We start from the raw sequence: 23,949 nt of genomic DNA, 5'->3' as shown, positions 1-23,949 counted from the left end.
TGTTTTATAAATAATGGCTCGCTGCGAAACTACAGTAAAAAGAGGAAGAGGGTTGGTAAACTGAATGATGTAATGCACCGGGTCCTTAGAAATATCCGACAGGGGAGAGCGCCACTCGGGCTTTCACTGTAAGCGAGAGCCTGAGAAACACACACTCGCTTTTCCCTGACAGAACAATCCGGGGAAATGGAGGAATTTACTACAGCTCATGCGATGACAGGGCTGTAGGCACGAAGGAAAAAACATTTAAATTAATTCATTGAGCAGTTGTCGCTTTGACACAGGATAATGTCTGGTTTTCTATCCTTTGATTTTTGTAAAAAAAAAATTGCTTTGATGTCAATCTTTTATCCCATGTGCTTTCACAGACAGGCAGCTCTCTCTCCTGTCCTCTCTTTATGCACCCAGCTGTTATATAGTTACAGTCTCCAGACAAAGGAAGTCCCCAACTGGCCTCCTTCTGCTGTCCTTTTCCTGCTCTGGTGCTGCCATGCACAAACACAGAAACACTGCTAATGATAATCAAACCCTGAAAGAGAAAGAGAGAGAGAGAGAGAGAGAGAGAGAGAGAGAGAGACGGGGAAAGCTGCCACTGGGTCAGTGTGATTCAAAACCTGATGCCTTTTCATGCTCACATAACCCAGGTTTCTTGTTACAATATGCAAATAAAATATGTCGCCTGGTAAAAAAAAAAAACAACAACAAAAAAACAGCCTGAGTAGTGTTGTCCTCGGAGGATAAAACAAGCTGTTATGTCTCTGTTCATTGTCTTTCTTCTGGCTGCTTTTAATTGGCATGTCAGCACACAGATCAGCAGGCTTGGCTTCCTTTTGATTATCTGTATACTATAAATTCATCATGTTTTAATGGTTTCTTCCAGCAGTGTGCTGCAGTTTTCTCGTGTTGTGGGTTTTCTTTTATAATTTTTTCCGTTACATTTACACGTTGTGCGATCTACTGTGAGATTTTCTTTGTTTGCCTCAGTCACCTACACGTTGGGCTGTATTATCTACAGCGTGAAGCCCGTCTTTAAAACCCTTTCTGCCTCTGTGATATTTGACTTTGCATCAAATAACTATTATCTTCTTTCTGTGTGACTGTGCACTCCATTCAAGGTTATTAAACGGTCTTAATTTAGTTTTTAATTTGGTTTGTGGAGATAAGTTTGAACTTGTAACACAGTAATACAAAGCTTTATTAACCGTTATCCTCGGGTATTTACATGGTGGTTTTGTCTAAATCAGAAATAAATAACTGCCAAACACTGCAGATTTTCTGTAGAAACACTGTAATGTTCTGAAATTTGTAGTTTGCCTTTTAAGATGTAACAACAGCAAAGACAAACAACAGGATCACTGTGTTGTTCGCACTGCTGTTGTTATTTAAAATCTGCCCAACCTTCATGGGATGTTGTTTCAACCTTGAACCTGTTTCACTTTCTCCTTATCGTTATGTTATTGTCAGCATTTTGTAGCTTCATGTTCTTCCAAAAGGCTTCAGAGCTTCAAGGAAATGGAATTTGAAATGTTGTTTTATTTTTTTATTTTTTTATGCTGTCACAATGTTTTCTCAATAACTTTTTACTTTATGGAGGATTGTGTGCTTCTGCAAGGGCACCTCTGCATGATGTGACATTTCTATTTAAAGATGGCTATCTAAATTTGTTTTGACTATTATCAGTATAACCACTGGAGCTGAAGCACATGCTGAGTAGAGAAACCGGCTAGAAACTGTGAGGAAAGTCAACAGTTCAGTGGCAGAACAGTGACAAAATCTTGATTTAGAACTGATCTGACAAATAAAACATGTTAGAAAGTTGACTTTTTTATATTTGAATAATGACTCAACTGAACCTGGACCTGGAGACATGGACCTTTAAGGCAGTTTAAAATAATCTGATCCTGATCCAGCTTTCCAGTCTGAGGCCGCTCGCTCAGCAGCATTGCAGAAAGCTGATGGTCTTTGATTGATTTCATTCAACCGCTCAGTGACACATGCTGTTTTAGGTCTATTAACGTAGTAAAAGTAAATCACAGAGCAACACTCGCTCAATCTCATCTGACTGATTATAACATTCAAGCACCACTGATTCAGTTTATTCAAATAACTTTCATAATGTTCGAAACTGTTTACGCTCTATTTATTGTAGCATAAACAATAGACTTGAATACGTTGAAAAAGTTGAACTCCCAAAGTTAACAATGTGTGGGAAAACACTGGTTTCACTGCAGACTGTGTGACTGCTTCCGTTTTGCTTTGTTTGTGTTTCCAGTTTTCCTCTTGCTGGCACCTGCTTCCAGCAAGCTGCTGCGAGTCAGGAAAATAAGATTTGTAGATATTGTCATTATTGACAGTCACTGTGTAACATCTATGCTGGCCTTATCTTTCATCCAAATTTCACTTTCCAAAAGTAAAAAGAAAAGTGTGGAGGACTGTCCCAGACGGCTGTGAGTTATTCTATCTGCCCGTCCCATTCATCACTCTTAATCCCTGCGGTGAGCCTCATTTGTTGCAGCCTGCGTGTGTACACGAATGCAGCTCATGTCCCGCAGTAATGACCCGCTAATTATGACAATCCACAGCAGCCTCGGGGTGTGAAACCACCTGTCTGTGTGTGTGTGTGTGTGTGTGTGTGTGTGTGTGTGTGTGTGTGTGTGTGTGTGTGTGTGTGTGTGTGCGTGCGCGCGCTCGCGCGCAGGTACCTGTGACATATTTACATGCTGTGTGTGTGAAGGAGCAACGGTGCACACGTGTCTGTGTATCTATTTAAGTACTCTGTGTCCTGTTTATTACATTTGGAGTTTTCATTGCATTTGTCAATTAAATTTCACTTATGAGTGGATGGATCATCAGCAAGATGGAAAATGTATTACTCCACATGAGGCCGTACTGCACATATGATGCAGGTGGATGGTTTTTTTTTTGTTTTAGGTTGGTTCAACAAAAATACTTTTGCAAATTAAACACATTTATTTAATTTATACTCGCATACTGTAATAAAAAAACAACAACTACTGAGCGTTAAGGTGGTGCAATCCGATTTTTTTTTTATGTCGATAATATGACTACTTGAATATAAAAAGTAGTTGGTTGTAGTGACATTAAGCACACAAAAATGGAGTAAAAAAACTATCAGAGGAAAAGATAAAAAAAAAAAAAAAAAAATAACCGAAAAATTATAACAAAGCATTAGTTGTGTTACATATACTGAAACTATTTGTATGAACTTGATGGTTTCGATTAATGTCCTTCTGCTGTCTTTCAGCCGAGCCATCAAGACCAACCAGGACCTTCTTCCTGAGACTCCATGGACCAACATCCTGTACGACGACTTCTGGGGCACCCTGCTCACTCACAGCGGCAGCCACAAATCCTTTCGTCCGCTCTGCACCCTCTCCTTCCGCCTCAACTACACCCTTCACGGCCTGCGCCCCTGGGGCTACCACCTGCTCAACGTGGTGCTGCACGGCCTTGTCACCGCTCTTGTGACAGCCCTCAGTCGCCCGCTGCTGGGTGGGGGACCATGGAGCCTTTTAGCAGGCCTTCTCTTTGCCTCTCATCCGGTGCACACTGAAGCAGTCGCTGGTGTGGTGGGGCGGGCGGACGTCGGCGCTGCCTTGTTTTTCTTGCTGTCTCTTCTCTGCTATGTGAGACACTGTGGACTCCGTAGGGACACACATGGGGCATTCCAGAGCAGGCAATATGGTGGCAATGTGGACACCAGGTGCTGGGGTTGGATGCTGGGCAGCCTGTGGTGTGCGGCGGCCAGCATGCTGTGGAAGGAGCAGGGGGTGACGGTGCTGGCTGTGTCGGCCGTGTACGACCTCTTTGTGTTCCAGAGACTCCAGTTTCGCCAGGCACTACTTCTCCTATTGGGAAAGGTAAATGAATGCGGTGTGTGTGTGTGTGTGTGTGTGTGTGTGTGTGTGTGTGTGTGTGTGTGTGTGTGTGTGTGTGTGTGTGTGTGTGTGTGTGTGTGTGTGATGTCTTGGCATCTCTGTATATCCAGTTTCCTTTTCCTGCCTTCAAAGGTGAACCTCAGCCAACCGATTGGCTGTTAATGGTTCCTGTATGGCGGATTAAGTTGTGTGTGTGTATGTGTGTGTGTGTGTGTGTGTGTGTGTGTGTACTCAACATGGTTTTGTTTGTGTGTTTGCTTTTCATTAGGAGTGTAATTAGGAAAGCTGTTTGCTTGTGCAGACCTCACAGTTGGTGCATGAATAAGCTTTCCTCATGTGATTCTGCTACACAGGAAGAAAATGTATGTAGAAGGGAAGTTTCCCACTTCCTCACCATACTGCCAGCAGCTTCAATTTGCTGCAGTAAATAGATATACATTCATGCAAGGAGATCTAAATTAGGATCTCAGCCTCATTATGTGTGTGCACATGTGCATTCGTGGAAATGGAGCGTGAGCTGGAAAAGCTATTTTTGGGGTGAGTTGTTTTCTCATTTTAAGGTGACAAAAGGCATGCACAGAAAAACACACATCCTTCTGGGATATTATTTGGTCCACTTGTCGAGTACGCTATCCAAACATATAAAAATGTACACGCACACAACACATGTTTCCTCTCAAGGCAAGCTCTGCAGGGCTCCATTTTCCCCTTCCAAATTAAAGTTATTTGAGGAGGACAACCTTGACACCGTGAATCATCTGATTATGGGGATCAGTGTTTGACTGAAAAGTCTCCTCGCACAATCACTCCACATTTGATTAGAGGAACTGCTCCTCAGTCAGCATGATGGCCCTCGTAAAACACATAACTAGCGTAATAAAAAATCCCCTTGGGTTTATTGAGCAAGGACAGTCTGGCTCTGAACCTGTATGTGTGCACATGAGGATCTCTTTCACAGTCGTTTCTTCTTGTGGAAACATCTATAAATACCTCAGTTTGTTGCAAGGTTTGTGATGTAACCATGTTTAGCACTTCACAAATGTCCTGTGGAGCTTTCTGTTTCGTACGAACTAACCTCATTTTGCAAACTTGTGCATGACCGTCTTATTTATGCTGCCAGCACTCAAATGAAAACACGTTCTACCTACAAGTGTGCTGGACTTTACCGCACCTGTGGGGCAGCTTCTCTCCGAGTTGTTTCTGGCAGAATGATAACCCACAACTGTTATTAAAGGGCTTGCAGTGAGTGGCCCAGAGAGATCAGAGAAGGCAGGGAGAAGGAGTTACAGTATGTTTTTTTTCTTTCTCCTCTGTGCTTGGGAGGAGTGAGTGAAGTGTGAGTGCTTTCATAACCGCGAGTTCTTAGCAGGGCAACACCTGTCTTTCAGATTGTATAGTCATCGAGTAAAGCTGCGACACTATGTTTGTGGTTACACAGGAGGTATAAAGGTGTACTCATTTGCAAATGATGAGTCAGTCAAATATAACCATAAATGCAAACTAGAGACCAGAAAGGAAAGGAAAAAGACAATGAATGAACCTTTTAAAATCCAGTTTTTGTAATATTTGTCCCTTAGTAAGGTTTGAAACACCTCTTAGCACATACAATTTTTCCACTACTTCTCTGAAGCATTCTCAGGTGTGAATTATTAGTTATTATCATGTTTACAGTCCTTTCATCTGTTGAATCGGACACATGTCTGACACTCTCTCAACAACAATGAAAAAGACTGGAAAAAAGGAAAATTTAAAAACTTTACTGACAAAATGTCCACTTTAAAGGAGCAGTTTATAGGATTTAGCGACATCTAGAGGTGAGGTTGCAGATTGCAAACAACTCGACACCCACTGACTCACCCTTACCTTCTAAGCAGGATCTACGGTGGTCTCAAAACTTGCAAATAGCCCTCTCTCTCTCGAGCTAGTGTTTGTTTTGTCCCTTCTGGGCTACTGTAAAATGTGACGGAAAAACATAGCTGCCTCCGCAGAAGAAGACCTGCTGTATATGTAGATATGAAGGGCTTATTTTAAAATAGCAAAGACACAACGAGTCTTAGTCTTAGGTGATTATACATTATTGAAAACCTACTTAAGATGACTATATTCCATTTCTGCCAATATGTCACCCTAAATCCTTGCCTGGATCCACCCACCTATCACTCACAGCTTCAATTTTCACTGTGATTATAGCCTGGAAACTCTGTTTGCATTAAGGTTTCCAGAGCCACTCTGAAGGGTTAGACCAATCAGCAACCAGTAGGGGAGGTTAAGTGTGATGATGTTAAAGTCAAGCGTTTGTTTCTACTTGTAGTTTCAACAATGTTGGCAGTGGTAGAGCTAGATGAAGCAATACGAGCAGTTGTTGTCAGCAAATGTTGAGGAATTGAAGCTGGAGTCTGCAAAGTCTGTAGTGGTCATTTACCATTATGACATTGCACTTTTCACTGTTGTTTACAGCTTTGTGAGTTTTGGCGCACAATATTGGTCACATGGTGGTCAATGCAGTTAAACGCTGATCCAATGGTTTTAAAATCAACCTGTCTACCCTCATTAGGATGCAACGACTGGAGACAATCCTTAATGGAGCGTAGCCAGACGCATATATTCACAAAATCAATTTTGGTTTAAAAATACCTAAATCCTGCATATGGGACATTTAAATGTTAGTATCTATTAGGGTTGTTTTGTAGTATCATGTGTCCACCTTTTTTGTCTGCCTGTGTATAAACCAATAAAGTCAAGACACAGCCTTGGAAATGGAACCACAACTTCTTCCAGTCGGTTACATTATGGTCTGACAGATTTCACCACCCTCAGCGCTTGTCAGAATCTGTAAAGAAAAGTCACATTTCCTTGTGTATTTTATCACACAGTGGAGCAGGGATATCATTAGCAGCCTCCACCTCTTTGCCCAGACACAATAGCCCTGGCCAGCATCCCTGTGCCAACCCCCCCCCCCTGCCCCACAACAACACCACCCGCCACTCCTGGCACATCTGGCTCATTTATCACTCCGGCGATGCCCTCCTCTGCTGCCCAGTCGCGGTTATCTTGGCAGGGCGCTCGCTACATGCTGGGGCCGACCGTAAGGCCAATCATTTCCTCGATTAGGAGCCAGACAACTAGGGACACATGGGAAAACAAAACAGAGAAGGATATAGAGGGAGAGGCAATAAGAAATGGAGTGGGAAACTTTGTTCTCACTTCCTATCCTTTATCTGTCCTCGGCCTTTCTTACCCACAATGCCCTAAAAGCTCTTTGGGAACAGAGGACTTAGCTTCATATCCTATCACTAAGACACAATCTGTAGCGATTGAGTTGGATCACAGCTGGAGAGACTGCAAAGATGAGTGGTCGAGAACAATACTCAATCAACGTTTTTCTTTTTCTTCCCAAATGAAGCTGAAGGAAGAATAAAAAATCCTCACCATCTCATCACCTGACTGCATCCTCACAGCAGCCACAAACAATAAGGAAATGCAAATGCGCTCCAGTGTATCAGAGGGGACAGATGTGTTTCGACCAGCACTCCCATTTCTCATCCTATTAACTCCCTAATCAGATCGAGATGAGATTTCAAATGAAACAAGGTAGAACGGCGGGAGAGTTAGAAAGAGACATATGGAGACAAAGGAAGGTGTGGGATTTGTGCCGCAGTCTACTGGGAAAACAAAATGAGTTATACCCCAGGATTATAAGAACATAATGTCTTTGTTGCCTCCACTCTTGGTTTGTCAGTGGCAATAACAAACACGTGGACGAATGAAGCTCCAGGCTTTACACAGAGCCCAGGTTGGTTGGTATAAGAAAAAGGCAACATCTCTTTGCAGCAATCAACATAGATTTCATTAAAAGCTGTTTGTTTAAATGTTAAACTGGAATTTTAAGAATTTACTTAATTTAAAAACACAGATGTCAGTGATTACACCTTTCAAATAAAGTCATGCATGAAAAGCTCTAAACCAAATGTGTGACATTAAATATATATATTATATAGCTAATCAAGAAAAATAAGAGTGGATTAGCTGGCTCACTTCCCCTAACCCTAACCCTCCACACCTTTTGAATTTCTCACTGCAACTTCAAGGTGTGCATCTAGAGCCAAGGGAAAGATGACAGTTGGCGTTTTAGCAGAGGCACAAGGACAATGTGGGGATTTGATGGTGTCCTTACCAGTTTGCAGTTAAAGTGTTATGGACTTCTCATTTGTCTCAATGCACGGTGCAGAGATACAGATTAAATTCAGTTTAACCACCCGACAGCTTGATGAATGCGATGCCAATTATCCTGTGACAGAAGCACTCGGCTGTGAAACGATGCCCGCCGTTGAAGGTTTCTGCTCTTTAGTCAGCATTCCTGTGGATGTTTGTATTCTTACTTCTGTGAGTGTTCCAAGTCAGATTCAGTAAACACTCTTTACTGCACAAACTCGTCTCAACATCAACACAGCCTTTATAAGTATACTAAATTGTTTAAAAGGTTACATGCTTTGCTCGTTCACATAAATGTTACCCAAAGCTGTGTGTCCCGCTGTGTAACATCAGCAGACAAGAACAAAAATTTTGATCACTGGAGGTTTCATGGACCCAAAAAAGTATCAGAAAAATTCCCAAAGCTCCCCAAGCTATGCAGTACCATGACAGAAATAAACAACAAATGGTTTGATACAGTGGCCCAGTACGAGAACAGGGCAAAGGGGATTGTGTCATTCGAAGAAGAAAACACATTTTTGTCCACTTTGGGAACTTATTTAAACTGAAATCATTTATATTAAAATATATTAAAAAAAAAAAAATCCTAAACAAATGTTTTTCTTGGTGAGGAAATGTTGATAATGGCATATAACATGGCTGGACCACTCAGAAATGTTGCTATATACAGGAAAAAACATGATGGATTCAACGAACTCTCTGCACGTAGTCACAGATTCGACATATATAAACTCTCAGCAAAGCAAGCGAGCATAAAATGTTCCAAGAAGCCTTCAAGACAGGTAGAAATTCCATTGCTTGCGTTCTCACCAAACGTTTAAAAAGGTGTAAACGCAGTCATCAATTCAATGCACATAGAATTTTCATCCTTCCAAACAATTACATCAGTGAGTGGTCTGTGGAAATAGCACTCACAGTGTGTGTTTCGGCAGAATCACATGGCAGCTGAAATTACACTTGTCAAAAAGAAGTTCCAGCAATTTCAACACTGTTGACTGGGCCGTTAGTCTTTGTCTGATTCCTGACTATTTTTGACTAGTGATTGATCTGCATGGTCAGGTAGCACACAAGAGCATGTGAAAACAATAAAACCTCCCTCCATGTATTTGTGTTTACAGGTATTTAAACTAGCTAGAGTGCTAATTGTTGATACTTAAAGGCACAAATTATTCTTCTGGCGTTTTTCTCAGTCACTAAACAGCTTCAGGTGCTACCCACTGGGTTGGCGTAGGGCCAGCACAGTTTTGCATCGCAAAACCAAGAGAGTATCATCACGCCAACGGAGATACTGTATGTGTAAGTGTAAATCAACAAACCCATCTGAATTTAATCATATACGAGTTACATGTAAATTAAGCCTTAAATCACTTCCAAGGACCAATTCAATGTGATTCTCTTTGTATGAGTGGCTCTATCAAGAGGCCCATTGTAATTTCTTTTACTTTGAACATGCATTTAATCTGTTACTAATCAGCTTCAATAGCACAAATGAATTGATGATAGTGATTGAGAAAAAAAATCCGGCAAACTAATCTAAATCAGATGCATGACATCTCTTCAAGAGCACCAAGGAACCCTGTGTTTTTCTAAGCCCCTCTCTGTTTTGGATGTCCCTCCATTACTCAAGCAGGGAGCTCTTTAAACGTCAAGTTAACACGGATGGCTCCCATTCTTTGATCAGCCATCCTCGTGGACGGTATGCAAAGGCCCAACCTGTGACCCATGTCATTACGGGTCTGTGTGTCAGCAGCAGCACGGCTTTCATGGGGGGAACTAAGGGGTAATTGGTTCACTCTATCAAAGTCGTCCCTCTCAGTGCCAGCCATGTTGCTGTCTGATGACTTGGATGGGTTGCGCCAAGTCAGCACAATCCAGAACACATTAGAGGGCTGGAAAAAGAACTTGATGCATGCCTCATTGTACCTTTCATCACAACTTAGTATGTCATTGCTAATGCATCAAATATGAGGCCTGCTGGATGTGTGTTGCACAAACACACTGTGTCCAAAACTTTGAAGGTCTTTCCATGCAGATGTCACAGAGAAAGAATCGCCCACTGTAGCTCGGCATTTCTGTTTTAAATGTATCTCAAATTGAAAAACTTTCTGAAAGAAAAGTATTTTGTCTATTTTTTGGACATTCTTTTTGAACATTAAGTTCTCGAAACAGGATAATATAATACGATTTGAATTTAAACGTTTCAAACAAGGACTCCAAAAAATGCTGTGCATGATCAGCGCAGTATGCTGGAAAGAGTTATGAGCAGTTTAAATCGGACACGACTTTAACAAGAAAAGTCCGGAAGATCGTTCCCCTGCTGTCTTGCGTCAGTCCACAGCAGCTTTAAACAGTGCACAAGTCAGCCGTAGTCCGCTGTTTCTTCAGACATGCTTTAAACACTCGGCACGCTACAGTGTCAACAGGCAGACCACACACTTCTGGGATTAATGAAACGAGAGCTAATAATGAATGGCACAGTTTAAAGATAAAAGCCCGGGGGCTAAATGCTGTACGTTTTATGTGCGGAAAGAGAGAGAGAGAGATGGAGAGAATGAGTGAAGAGTTAATGCAAGAGAGAAAGTGGATAATAAAATGAAAGAGAATAAAAAGTATTAGAGAGAAAGCCACGGAAATGGAGGCTGAATTTCCAAATGAGGATCCAAAGTGGAGAAGATAGAGCATTAGGTTCAAAGGGTTGGAGCCAGCAGGACGTTACGTCTGACAGTTGGCTGGGGATTCTGCCAGCCGTCCTCCGTGGATTCACACAGATACTCATGCAGGCTAATCAGTCGTCGTTAGAACTGGTTCCCAGGTTTCATTTGGGCAGAAGTAAGACTGGAAATGGTGAAATCTAAAAATCGGAGTCCTCCTTGAAACTTTAAGAACACATTGGCGATTTGTCTTGTATTTGTTTCCTTTGTTGTGGTGCACAAGAAAACACGGCTACAGCATGGATGGCTTTGCATCATGTGATGTCTTATCATTATTTGCAGAAGTTATAAGAATTTGTGGTTGTTAGCAGACATCCGAGACTTTTAATTTGAAAGAAAATTCCTGCATGTCTCAACCATTCCCACCATGGGCTATGCTAATTTTGTACTGACTACCTTTGTTGGGAAGATTTTACAAACATGAAGTCTGTTAAAATACATGTGGTTAGCTGGCAAATTGCCACGGATGTATTTTGTCGTTAGCCACAATAGCTCATCCAGGGGGCTACTTTCTTTGGACTTGCAAATGCTTTTACTTGTACTACAATCAGGGGTTATGCGTACATCGATGTGTTCCATACATGTACACTAGAAAAGATGATGGCAACTGCGTGACTGCAGAAGAAAAGCTTTGTTTGTTGTGTTGGTCAGCACTGCATGAAAAAGTCAAAGAGAAAAAAGTGTATGCAACCAAAAACATGACTGAGGGTGCAGAATACAATGCAAACACCATGAAAGTCCATTGGGAGCACACATTGAGTGTCGAGTTTATTTTTGTTGCACATGCACTCTGCATGTTCACTGTGTGGACAGTAATCGTCTCAAATTTGGGGCCGTCCACAAGGTTCTGCACGGTTCACCGTGGACTTGGGTGGATAATAAAATTTACACCACACCTGCACTAAAACCATAAAGTCGCGTTTCACAATACCCAACGCAAGAATGATTACAATTTTAGAAACACTTGAATCGTCCTTTCGGTTCTTTGGTCGGAGGCAATAAATCAGACAAATCAGTCTGATAATATGAAGCGTGTGTGAAACGATAACTTACTACCTTTGTAACATAGTTTGCTTCTTTTCTTAGAAGAAAAAAAAAACCCTCAGCAGTACTGAAATTTGTCATTTCTTTCTTTTTACTTCCAAAGTCATGTCGGCTGGCTAAACACAAGTGTAGCTCATAACCTTGATTAAGAGGGCCCTGGTGTCCTGCAGCTTACTGGCAGACTCGAACGTGGTTGAAGCATCGTTAATGTGATTAGTTACACCTGCGCTTGTCCTGCCTGGAGTCAAAATGCGCTCCATGAAAAAGATGTCCAGAGTTATTTTGTCCAAGTTTGCCTGCAGATATATTTAAAACTTAATTCCCAGAGTAGATCCGTAGATACGCGTGACAACTTTAGGTGCCCTTTTTATGATTATAATAATTTTTTTATTTTAGGAATCAAGCCAATGTTCTCACTCATAATTAAAGTACAATTAGAGAATGGTATAGTTTTAAACAAAAAGCACAAAGAGCTGTTACTGAAGGCCCTGAACAATTCAGGACTTATTTTATAAATCAACTGCAAAGCAGAGAGGTTAAAGCATTTTTTTTTTTAGTAATTAAAGGGTGCAGTTGTGACGGGAATGATTCAGCTGTTAAGAGGGTAATGTTGGGTTGTTGAAGATCTATTTTTTAACTGATTACAGAAGGCAAGGTCACAACAGACTTCAGCAAAACCAATTCCTTCTATTTCATTTCTCAACAAAACTGTTGCCTCGAAAACAGACTAATTAGAAAGCTTGCGTTCAGAGCTGTTATTTGTTTCTAAGTTTGTGAATGCATGGTCATACATCACTGAGAAGCAGGACCAGCCTCCGCTCTGCAGTTTGAGTTGTGTGTGTGTGTGTGTGTGTGTGTGTGTGTGTGTGTGTGTGTGTGTGTGTGTGCGTGCGTGAATGTGTGTGTGTTTGTGATTGATCACAAAGTCAATTAACGATTTAGAAATAGACAAGGCAGCAAGGAGCAGAATGGAGCTCATTCAACTAAATACCAGAAATGACTCTCTTTGCTGGAATTGGCTTATCTTCTAATAGCAAGCAGAATTGGATTTCTCAGACAGTTTCCTCCCTTGACAGGCAATATGGGCTCATCCATCAATAAGCATATTCCCCTTTTTGTGTAAAAGGCACTGTCTCTTATCCTTTATGTACCTCCTTTCAGCGTCCAAATCAATATCCAATTGTTTTCCACAGTCAGTTTCTCACTGGCTTTTCGAGCACTCCAAAATGTTGAACTCCATGAACTGGCTCTTGATATTATTATTACGTGAATTTAAGTTCTAACTTCCTAAAAGAGATCTTTTAGGAATCTCAGATCTGAAGAAATCAAGAGTTGAATTTGTGCCAGTAGGTTGGGGCAAGTCAATAATAAACCTCTTATTCTAATCCTCATAGGTTTGTTATGGATAACTTTTGTTTTCCATTGTGGTGCCGGAGAGTGCACGTGAGATTACTCAAGCCTGCTCGCTGTTAAGAGCGGCAACTGATCTGTTCTTTGTGCATTGTGTAGCTTACTTTCTTTTTTTTTTTTTTTTTTTAAATCCATCTGTCTATTGTGCAATTCATTCAAAGTGGATCAAACAGAGTTTAAATTATGACTATAATATAGTAAACTCACTTCAGAGATAAAAGCAAAAGTTGGGCTACACTGGATCAACATTGAGTTATTGGGGCTCTGATGGTGATTAGCAGTTATATCAAAGCCTATACTGATAACACAAATACTAGACCAAAAATATGTAAACTACTCTTGTCCTCTGCAGTGATATTACATAGTATAAACAGCACTTAACGTATGTGAGCATGAACTTGTGTGTGCACACAGCTCTAATTCCCATAAGACAGGTTCAAATACAGTTCATATTACACCGGTGCTCAGTAAAATAATAAATGGGCTCAGAAAATAGGAAGTGAGCAGCATCTCTGTGATCATCACTCATTGTGATGTGTAGTGTTTAGAAGGGACGAACAGGAATAACAACGATTTTTTTTTTTGGTTATGAACATAAACTGCATATAAAAACTGACATACACTCCTGTTCTGAGAAGTGACGCCAATGCAAAAGTGCCTTAAAGTGTGATACCACTGTGGGCTACTAGACGCTGGCTCCAAAAAACCTCCAGCTTCAATAGACTCCCATTCAAAATGGATCAAATTCTCTCATAAAATCTTCTCCAAAAGTTAATATGGTATCATTAGCTAAATGCTTTGAGTGCTGTCAAGGTTTAAGTATAAGTGAATGGACGTAGTGTCCTTGAGTTGTCAGTCAGATCCACCCTCACTCCTCCCCAACTCGTCCAAATATGGTCACTTCTGGCAACAAAAAGCCAAAATGGCACCGGCCAAAATGCAAGACTCAAAGCTTCAAAACCTTAGTTCACAAGCCAATGAGTGATGTCACATCACAGTGGGTTGGCTCTTGGTCAAGACTGCACCAGGTTGTCGCCCTCAATAAGTCTTTGCCTATATGACATTCACGTTTAATCAGCATCTAATAAAAGAAATAAGATCAGACTTACTTGATGATTGATTTAAGCAGTAATTGATTTAAAAAAACATCATATGAAAATGTGGTATTGAGGAAGTCTGACATTACATCAGACAGAAAACCAAACAATGTGTCGCTGTCATCGCTCCCTGCTGTCACCAACGAATGCAATTTAACAAATCAGTGATCGAACGTCAAGAAGTCATGGTTGGGATTGTACAACCTTGTCATATCTTAGAAGCTGGAGCTCACACTGCAGGCATGCAGATGTCCATGCAGCCCATTGTGAAGCAACTGAAATTAATTCAACTTTTGGCCCTGGGGAGTATCACATTATTCCTGTCTCTGGCTTTGAATTGAATTTATGCATCAAAGATGTTTTCCTGTTTTTTTTTAAAGAGTCACCCACCAAATGTTCTTTCTGTTTCCTTCCAGGAATGCGCCGCATCAATACAGCTACTGATAGAGCTTATTTCAGAACGTTGAAGTTTATAAAAAGGTTTATTCAGTTTAATTTTCAGGGAGCACAGAGTTGCCAGTTCGGTGAAAGGTGTTGCGTGACTGAGGCCCTGATGATGTTCATGCTTCAGCATTAATGCTCTTATGAGATGTAAACAGCATCTACATCCCAACACAATGACTCCTAAGCTGATTACCAGTCACATTCACTGCAACCTCGACAGGCAACAAGGGAAGACTTAGGAGCAAAGCCTCTCATGCTTTAAACGTTACTTCAAAGTTGACCAAAAATAGGTCAGAACTGAGGAGAGAATGGATTACTAATATATGGAAAATTATTGAACAACGTTGAATTGTCTCTTTTCTTTCATTTTGGACTTGGGGATTTTCCCTTGTTATCCATCCTAAAACTTTTTGACATTTGAGAATTTATTGGCAAAACAAAGGGAAATTCAAAACAATATTTCACCGCTTTGAATATGACACTCCGTTTGAAGTGATTATTTCATCATATAAACAATCGTATTGCAGTTCACTGAAAGTGACATTCATTACAGCGCACAGCTGTCCAAATCCCAGTGTGTCTGTCACCAGTCTGAATATGTCATAGTTCACTATTTTCACGTAAACACAGTGATGTTGTTTCTGGCTTTGGTGCATTTTAATTTGAAGAGCGTATGCCAGTGTTGCAGATAACTTTATAATTGTGCATGAGTGCGGTTTGAGCCCCAGACAGCTACCAAAAACATTCCGGAGATAGCTTTGCACAGTTTCTTTTTCTATGTACTCCAGCAGTGGATTGATAGATCAAGGAGTTCTTTAAGTTTTTCCTTTTTTTGGGGGGGGAAAAGGTGGATTTTATATTATAAATCACACCCCAGATGTTCATACTCAGATACCGTATCACAAGGGAGGAGATGCCAGTCTTAATAACTTGTTGTCCAGAGAGCCTAAAAATCCATTTATAGGACCTTTTTGCTGTGGTTCAGGCCTTGAAAGACCTTGAAAGATTTGACATAAACTGAATGGAAAATACTGGAGGCGCTCTGGAACGGACAAAATGTTGTGGCTTTCACCTACATGTTTATTTAAATGTTTTTCTTTAGCATTTCCTCTCCTCCCTTTCAGAAAAAGAACATCAGCGTTTTGCTGAGTCTTGGCGTGCTGGCTTCCTGGGGAGTGATTCTGCTGTCAGCTCGCCTCTACTGGATGGGTAATAAGCCTCCCAACTTCTCCAACTCTGACAACCCTGCGGCCGACTCGCCGCATATTTTCACCCGAACGCTGACGTTCCTCCACCTGCCTGCTGCCAACGCCTGGCTCCTGCTCTGCCCCGACAAGCTCAGCTTTGACTGGTCCATGGATGCCGTGCCCTTGGTCAGGTCCTTGGCCGACTGGAGGAACCTTCACACTGTTGCCTTTTATGGTGGAATTATCCTCTTGGCATTGTTTGGCCTTCGTGGTCCCATCTCCAAAGCCAAGGAGAGTAATGGGAAAGCCCTTGTCACTAATGGGAAATCCATCACAAATGGGAATGGTTACCATGCCCTCGACACAAACCATAACACAGACCAGTGGTTGCCAAAGACCACCCTGAATGGGTCAGCTGGACTCCACCGCTGTCCTCCAAGGACATCCCTCCCCCCTACGGAGAGCCTAGTACTGTTGTCATTAGGCATCCTGTTATTGCCTTTCATCCCAGCCACCAACCTATTCTTTTATGTAGGTTTTGTAATTGCAGAGAGGGTACTATACATCCCCAGTATAGGTTTTTGTTTATTGGTTGCTGCTGGTGCAAGAACCTTGTACGTCAGACTGAGGACTAGAGGCTGCAAGGCCTTGGTGTTGAGTCTCTGTATTGGACTAGTCCTGCTGAATGGACTAAGAACTGTTCAAAGAAACAAAGACTGGAGCAATGAGGAGAATCTCTACAAGTCTGGGATTAATGTGAATCCTGCTAAAGGTAAGAAGGCCATCAGTTATCATTAGTGCTGAGTAGTAAGTCTCCATACGTCTTGAAGACAGACTTGAATGATTTTGCATAGCATTCAAAAACTGTAAAGAGCCAAAAGCTGGCTGTGAATTTTTTTCTCTTTGATCCGATACTTTCTGAGTTGAAGCCAGTCAGTCAAACTTCAAAGAAGAAACAACACATTCACAACCTTTGCATCTTACAAATAAAGTGTTTAATTCTCAAGCAATATAAACATCCTGCACTTGAATTTAACACATGCAGTGTTTGGGTTTTTACCACTGTAGCCTTCCTGGATCTGGAATGACCTCAAGCAGGCTTATGGTTGCTAATGTGAGAAAACTTTACCAAGTCAGTTTGCTGATTGTACTATAGTTTTGAATTTATTGTCACCACAGTGACTACGAAAGGCATGGTCAAACACTGCTAACTAGTAAACCCAGAGGCAAATAAAGAACTATTTTAAAATTCCTCAGAGTTGTTAGATAATTTATTAAACTCCATAGGGCATCATTCATACTTTTCTGAAGGAAAACAACCAGTACATTTCAGAAGTTTGCAAAAAAAATTATAAAACTGATTTTTGAACATCTGCAACAATACCCAACCGTACTTATTATACATGTCTTTCTGCTGGCTGTGTGTGGGAACATATGCAAGAAAGTAACAGACAGCTTCTTGGTGAACTTTAACAAAACGAAGTCCACAGAGAAAATGGCAATATGACTTCCTGCTTCTTTATTGCTTGGAAATAGTTACATTTAAATACAGAACAAACTCTAAATAACATTACAATAGTGAAAACAAGCAGTACAATATTGATGGTAATAACAACAAATTTTTAAACAAATAGTGACATTGTGTTTTTCTGTTGTCTAACCTTTGACTGACACGTGTCTCCTGTAGCCTGGGGGAACTTGGGGAACGTACTGAAGAACCAGGGCAAGATGGTGGAGGCGGAGAAGGCGTACAGAAATGCTCTGCACTACCGAGGGAACATGGCTGACATGCTGTATAACCTGTGAGTTTTAAAGATGGCCCGTTCCACCTCCTCCTGTTTGCGCAGTCCTGACACGAACGACTTCTGATTCCTCCCATCTAATCACTCAAGATTGCAGCAGCAGAACAAGAAAGGCAGAGTGAGAAAGGGAGAGGGGGTAAGGCGTAAAAAGACATGGAGTGACAGGCAGGAAGAACATACAGAAGGCAAACAGAAATAGATCTAATACAGGAGGAATGAAGCAAGCGAAACAGAGCACGGCTTGATGCAAGAGCGAGAGAGAGAGGAAATAACTTGTCTCTTGTGGCTCTTTGTACCTAGTGGCACTGATTTGATTAGTCATGGTTTGCGGGGCCCGTGGGGGAACACAAAGCCTCTTCCAATCCTGCAAAGCAAAGTGTCAAAGGTGCCAAAACCTCATAGCAGACCCAGGTCTCTGACTCGCATGCTGACATGTTTGTCTCCCCACTTCTGTGTTCCCTCTCAAGTTACGGGTGTCAGGAAGCTGGCAAAGCAACAAAGAGAGCCAGGAAAACCGAATAGTGTTTTTGCATTCTTTAAAACAGAGGTGCTATTTGAACATGATGGATGTTTGGATATATTGCGGTTATGCATTGGTATATTGGGCCAGGAATACAAAAACTGCCCCCGTTTTTGCTGTGTTTTTATTTCTTCGCTTTCCTCCATCACTCACGACTTTGATGATTTGTAATTTTGGTCAACGCTTACTTTACCTTTGATGAGTTAATATAAACTGTAATACAATTTTCGGTGTTATCAAATGTCTCTTGCACCAGGGGTTTGCTGCTGCAGGAGAACGAACGTTTTTCCGAAGCGCTGCATTATTACAAACTGGCCATTGGGAGTCGGCCAACACTGGCGTGTAAGTAAACCTAAGACAATCTGATTTTGTAGCTGATACATGATGAGTGGTCAGGATCAGGGGAAAACTGCTCTTCGATTTGATGATTACGTTACTAGATATTGCTAGAGTAATTGCCATCATGCTCCAATGTTAATGCTGAATTGGATGTTCTTTTGCTACATGGTCATGTGGAGGGCCATTTTCAGCTTGGCGGCGAAATGATGATGAGATTCAATCTCACACTCGAGTGCTCGCATGTGAGATGAGGGTCAGTCTTTGACTGCACCAAGGACAATTTTATGAGAAAGGACACATTTCCTCATTGCTTTTTTAGCTTGATAAGTTGACTTTAATTCTTTGGTACCGTTATCTCTTTTTGGGTTCGTTTATTATGTGTCTTACTTACTTTTCTCATGGTAATTTTATCTGCCTTTGACGTCTCTGCTGGCCTTTTTTTGGCTGTATTATTGCATCCACATCTTCTCCACTTTATATAAACTCAATTTGTATTTTTTTTGGACGGTGTTTATTACTTGTGTGTATGCTTATATAAAAGCACATTCAGCATTTTTGTATTTTTCAACCGGTCGTAAACACACTTTAACAAATTCAGTATGTATTAGGAGACCTGTCGGTGAATGTGTGAGTGACAGCAGGCTTTAGTTTTGTTATTTTTCAGATTTCTTTTACATTTGGATTCTCGATTGTGACCCCCTTTCTCTCCGCTCTGACTCACAGCGGCCTATTTGAACACAGGAATAATCCTGATGAACCAGGGCAACCTGGAAGAGGCCAAACGCACTTTCCTCACTTGTGCCGACATTCCCGATGAGAACCTGAAGGATCCCCACGCCCACAAGAGCTCGGTCACCAGCTGCCTGTACAACCTGGGAAAACTGCTCCACGAACAGGGCCACCAGGAGGTTAGTGGGTCTAGTTTGTGGGGAAAAAACAAAGGAGATATTTTAAGAGCTGAAGAATGTTTGGTTTGACATGAGCTGTGTGCCCCATTTTTTAACGAGACTAGGACCAAAATACTTTTCGCATTGCTTTTCACAAGGACTGGGCCAAGAGCTGGACTTGCTAAATAAACGTGTTTTTCTTCTACTGCAGGAGGCCCTGACTATTTATAAGGAAGCAGTGCAGAAAATGCCCAGACAGTTTGCACCGCACAGTCTTTTCAACATGATGGGTGAGTGACTGTTGACTGAAATGGTACCATTAATAATTCACTACATTGGTGATATCCATTAGCATTTGGTTAATTAACATAACCATTTGATGCATATGAATACATTTGCATAAAGAACAATGCCATAATTGTTGTATGATGTGAACAAAAACAATGTATTCCTGGGACAGGTTTGGCTTGAGCTTCGCTGATAAATCTTACATGTTTGTTTCCATTTATAATGTTGGTCTTCCATTTTATCTGAGCTTTGAATTGAGTTCAACAAATCAACATGAACTCATCGCCAAAGAAAACCCTCAGAGGACACAAACCACCTGTTGGATTCCACCACTGTATGTGCATAGACTCTGTGTCCTCTTGGACAGGATTGACACTAATCCGTGTAATAAATCACTTCCACTCCTTTGTTATTGGAAGACTAATTAAGTTATTGGAAGCTCATCCTGATGACATAGTTGAGATTGCAGTGAGATGTCTGCATGAGTGCCTTGGACAGGCTGAATTAAAATGGGAAGTGTGTTTAGTCAGGTGGAGGGAGGAATTGGAGAAGGGTCAGTGTTTGTATTGGTGTGATGTCTGTGGGATACTTTGTTTCAACTGATGTCATCAGCGTATCGTCTTACCCCGGGGGTAGGGGGGCAACAGCATGTCCTCAGATCAGATCCAACAAAATCTCTCAGTATTAAAAACAATTGTTCTTTCAGAGAGAACTGTGTTTTTAGATTGATCTACGTGGTGGTCACTTTATTCAGCATGTCTGTAATGCTGACCATGTGGATAAAAAGCAGAGTTGAGTCACATTTTTATCGATGCGCTTTGGCAGGGAGATTCATATAAAAAAAATATGTATATGCCAGTAAACTTAACTGAGTTAACTGGACCTGCGAGCAGGTGTATAAGGATATAAACACCGGGGTGACTGGGAAGCTGAGAGTATTTGTGAACATGGCTTATTTAGGTGGTTTAGCATGTGTTCCATGGCTTCAGAAGGCCAAGAGGCTAACACTGCTGAGATCTGCTCCAGCCTTTTAACCATGAGGGCCATTGACTTTGTGGCCCCACAACAAAATTTGTCAGTAAATCCTTTTTAAATAAAAAATTACAATGAATCCACTGGGTGTTTTTTGGTTTTGTTTTGTTTACAAAACAATAAATGACACATTAGATTCTCGTGAGCAAGTATTTTAATGTGTTAAAATGGAAATATATATTTTAAGCTGTTAATCTTTGCATTTATTGATAAATTAATTATTGGAAAACAAAAAATACACGATTGAGTGGTGTTCATGAAACATTGTTCTCATTTTTAATAAAATGTTTAAATTATTATTATTATCCTTGAAAATAACTTATCCGGATTCCTACTCTGTGATCTGTTTCAGGAGAGGCGTACATGAGGCTGAACAGGCTGGAGGAAGCGGGCCACTGGTACAGAGAGTCCCTGAGGGCCAAGCCAGACCACATCCCTGCCCACCTCACCTACGGCAAACTCCTGTCCATGATCGTACGTCCCTTTCAGTGACACACACACACACACACACACACACACACACACACACACACACACACACACACACACACACACACACACACACACACACACACACACACACAAAGGAAGAACCAGGAGATAAAACATTATCTGAGTAGTGATTGCAGTGGTTAACTGTGTGCCAGAGTGTAGTTAAATGGGACTTGAAGTGGAGTGATGAATAATGCATATCGAGTGGCTTATGGGACATCCTATTGATTCCTCAGCAAAGCCTGAAGAACTGTGATAATTGTCATTAGGTGTGAGTGACTGACTTGGAAAGGTGTTTGCTAATCAAACTCCTCTCCCCGGATCAGGAGCCGAAGATGAATTCTGATGCACTCATGAATATTGTGTTTGACCTCTAGCTCTACTAGTCATGTGGAAAAGAGATAACACAGTGTGAAAGAGGAAATTAAGACGGAAACGTTTCGGAGAATAGTCGTTTTGGGTGACCTTGGGTTGACATTGATCCAGGACTGATGCCAAATACCGTAACAAACTGCTGTGAAGGAGCTGCATTAATACATGTCTGATGTCTGGAGGTCAGAGACATGGGGAGTTTGTCTGCTGTAGATGAAAGCCATCCCTCTGTGATTGGATGAATTCCAGATCATCTGTGGTTTTTTTTTCTCTGTCCCACGCTGTGTGTATCTGTATACACATGAGTTTTAGAAGACATCGTCAAACTTCCCAACTTTTCCAAATGTTATGTTGCACTTCTGATGTGTTTTTCCAGCAGAAAAGTTCCCGCTTCCTGTGCTGCCACTACCTCCTCCATAAAAACAAAAACACATGTATATGACAACAGATGTGTTCACAGCTGAGTCCAGTTTAGATTTGGGAGTTGAACTTTGCGCCCTTTGTGACCTCCCTGAAGATGTTTGACCTCTTCCCTTCCACCGCCTCAGGTGCTGAGCAAAGACACAGCCAACCTGCAGTGACAGCACGTGCACTGACTGATACACACTCGTACAGCTGTAAACCTTAAGGGCTTTAAACATTTCGTTCTGACCAGTTCCCCTCTTGGTAGAAAGATTTGAAGATATTCAGTACAAAGCACACACACTTTGGTTCAGATTAGAGTCACCCAGTGTGGGTGGATATCTGCTTGGCTCCCTAAGGCTCAGGGCTCCAGATCCATGCAGGGCCCTGACTCGCAGAGAGGCCACCTCCACTACTACAGGGCTTAAGAAACAGGAGATTGGATGGGCCCCGGACAATGGGGCCAGTGGACAAGCTTATAATGCAATTACCCGGCTTCCTTATTGAATCACTCCATTGGCTACATTTTGGCCGTCCTGCCAGAGTCAATCGACAATACAGACAAGGGAAGGTCAATTTGAAGTCTTATACTGTAGTTCAGCCCAACATGTGCTGTGGTGCTGTTGGGTATTTTGATGAGTGCAACTTTCAAAGTGACCTTTTAATTCAAAAAAATTAAAAAATATCCACACAATAATAACGCTGGAACCTGATAGTTTTATCCACATACTTCAGAAAATAACAAGTGCAACTCCAAAGCCACTAATTTGCCTTATTCTTCCCAAGGTCAAAGTGTCGGATGGAAAGTTAGAGCTCTGCTGCCTTTCAGAGATCACTTGCTGGAGTCAGAGTGGCGTTAGCCTGACTCAGCCCGCCTGTTGCTCACGGCTTCAGTCGTTGCTGTGAAAATAGTCTGGAAACCCTGTTTGCATGAAGGTTTGCTCAGCCAGATAAAAGGAACTATTCAGATAGCAGTTGGTGTGGCTAAGTGCGACAACTTTGAAGTCAAGGGTTTATTTTGAAATGTCGTTCCAACAATGGCGGTGGTAGGTTAGCTAGATGAAGCCGTATGAACAGTTGCGACAATGCCAGCAAATATTGAGGAACTGCGAAGTCTGCAATGATCATTTACTGACATGGTGTTGCACTCTGCTCATAGGGTCTTTATTTTTTACAGCTTGGTGAGTTTCAGTTTACAGCATACTTCTTTTGGTGGTTGATGGGAAAAAATAACATGTACTTATCTATCTGTTGCTCAAGGATGTTTCTATTGTCTCATTTACGACGTCTCTGTGTCTTTATCTTGTGACCTACAACCGAACTCAGTACGAGCTAACCAGAAATACGAGAGGACGTGGGAGTGACTGTCAACTGTTTGTGAGACTGTATAAAAGCTGCCCTACGGAGGAGTGATGTTGAGCAACGCCGGACACCTCTCTTTGAGTGCACATGTATTTGCTCCTTCTTGCAAGAATAAATGTCCGATATGTTTGATTTTGAATCCAGCCTCTGAGTAATTTTTCTAACAGTGGTCAATGCAGATTGGTTAACAGCAGCGCCAATAGTTTCAAATTTAACACGAGGTGTACGTTCTGTTGGATGCAACGACTGGAAACAATCTCCAGTGGAGTGTGGCCAGAGTCTGCCTATTCACGCAGAGAATTTGGGTCTAGTAATACGTGGCTAGAGTGGCCTAGTGTGCAATATGGAAAGCTGTGGTCAGTCCACAGTAAGCTCAGTGCTAATTATCGTCTCTCACTTTGGAAGACCACTCAATCATGAGAAGGACTCAATATATTTTTATGTAGAAG

At 41.6% G+C, this 23,949-nt stretch overlaps 1 protein-coding gene across 1 annotated transcript in view; it reads left to right on the top strand.

The window, feature by feature from the left end:
• Nucleotides 1-23,949, top strand: part of tmtc2a (transmembrane O-mannosyltransferase targeting cadherins 2a) — a 60,066-nt gene that overhangs the window by 24,001 nt on the left and 12,116 nt on the right. The window contains exons 2-8 of the mRNA XM_069700348.1: nt 3,266-3,881; nt 15,942-16,776; nt 17,692-17,806; nt 18,583-18,668; nt 19,389-19,573; nt 19,764-19,842; nt 21,225-21,346. Coding sequence (XP_069556449.1) covers nt 3,266-3,881; nt 15,942-16,776; nt 17,692-17,806; nt 18,583-18,668; nt 19,389-19,573; nt 19,764-19,842; nt 21,225-21,346 — 2,038 coding nt within the window. The remainder of the gene's footprint in view (nt 1-3,265; nt 3,882-15,941; nt 16,777-17,691; nt 17,807-18,582; nt 18,669-19,388; nt 19,574-19,763; nt 19,843-21,224; nt 21,347-23,949) is intronic.

Source organism: Brachyistius frenatus, unplaced genomic scaffold (genome assembly GCF_029030835.1).
Source record: "Brachyistius frenatus isolate BFR_SWC_R1_liver_20210118 unplaced genomic scaffold, ASM2903083v1 Contig_33, whole genome shotgun sequence".
Classification (NCBI taxonomy): Eukaryota; Metazoa; Chordata; class Actinopteri; family Embiotocidae; genus Brachyistius; species Brachyistius frenatus.
Note: the sequence above shows the minus strand (reverse complement) of the source record. Positions and strands in the feature narration are given on the sequence as shown.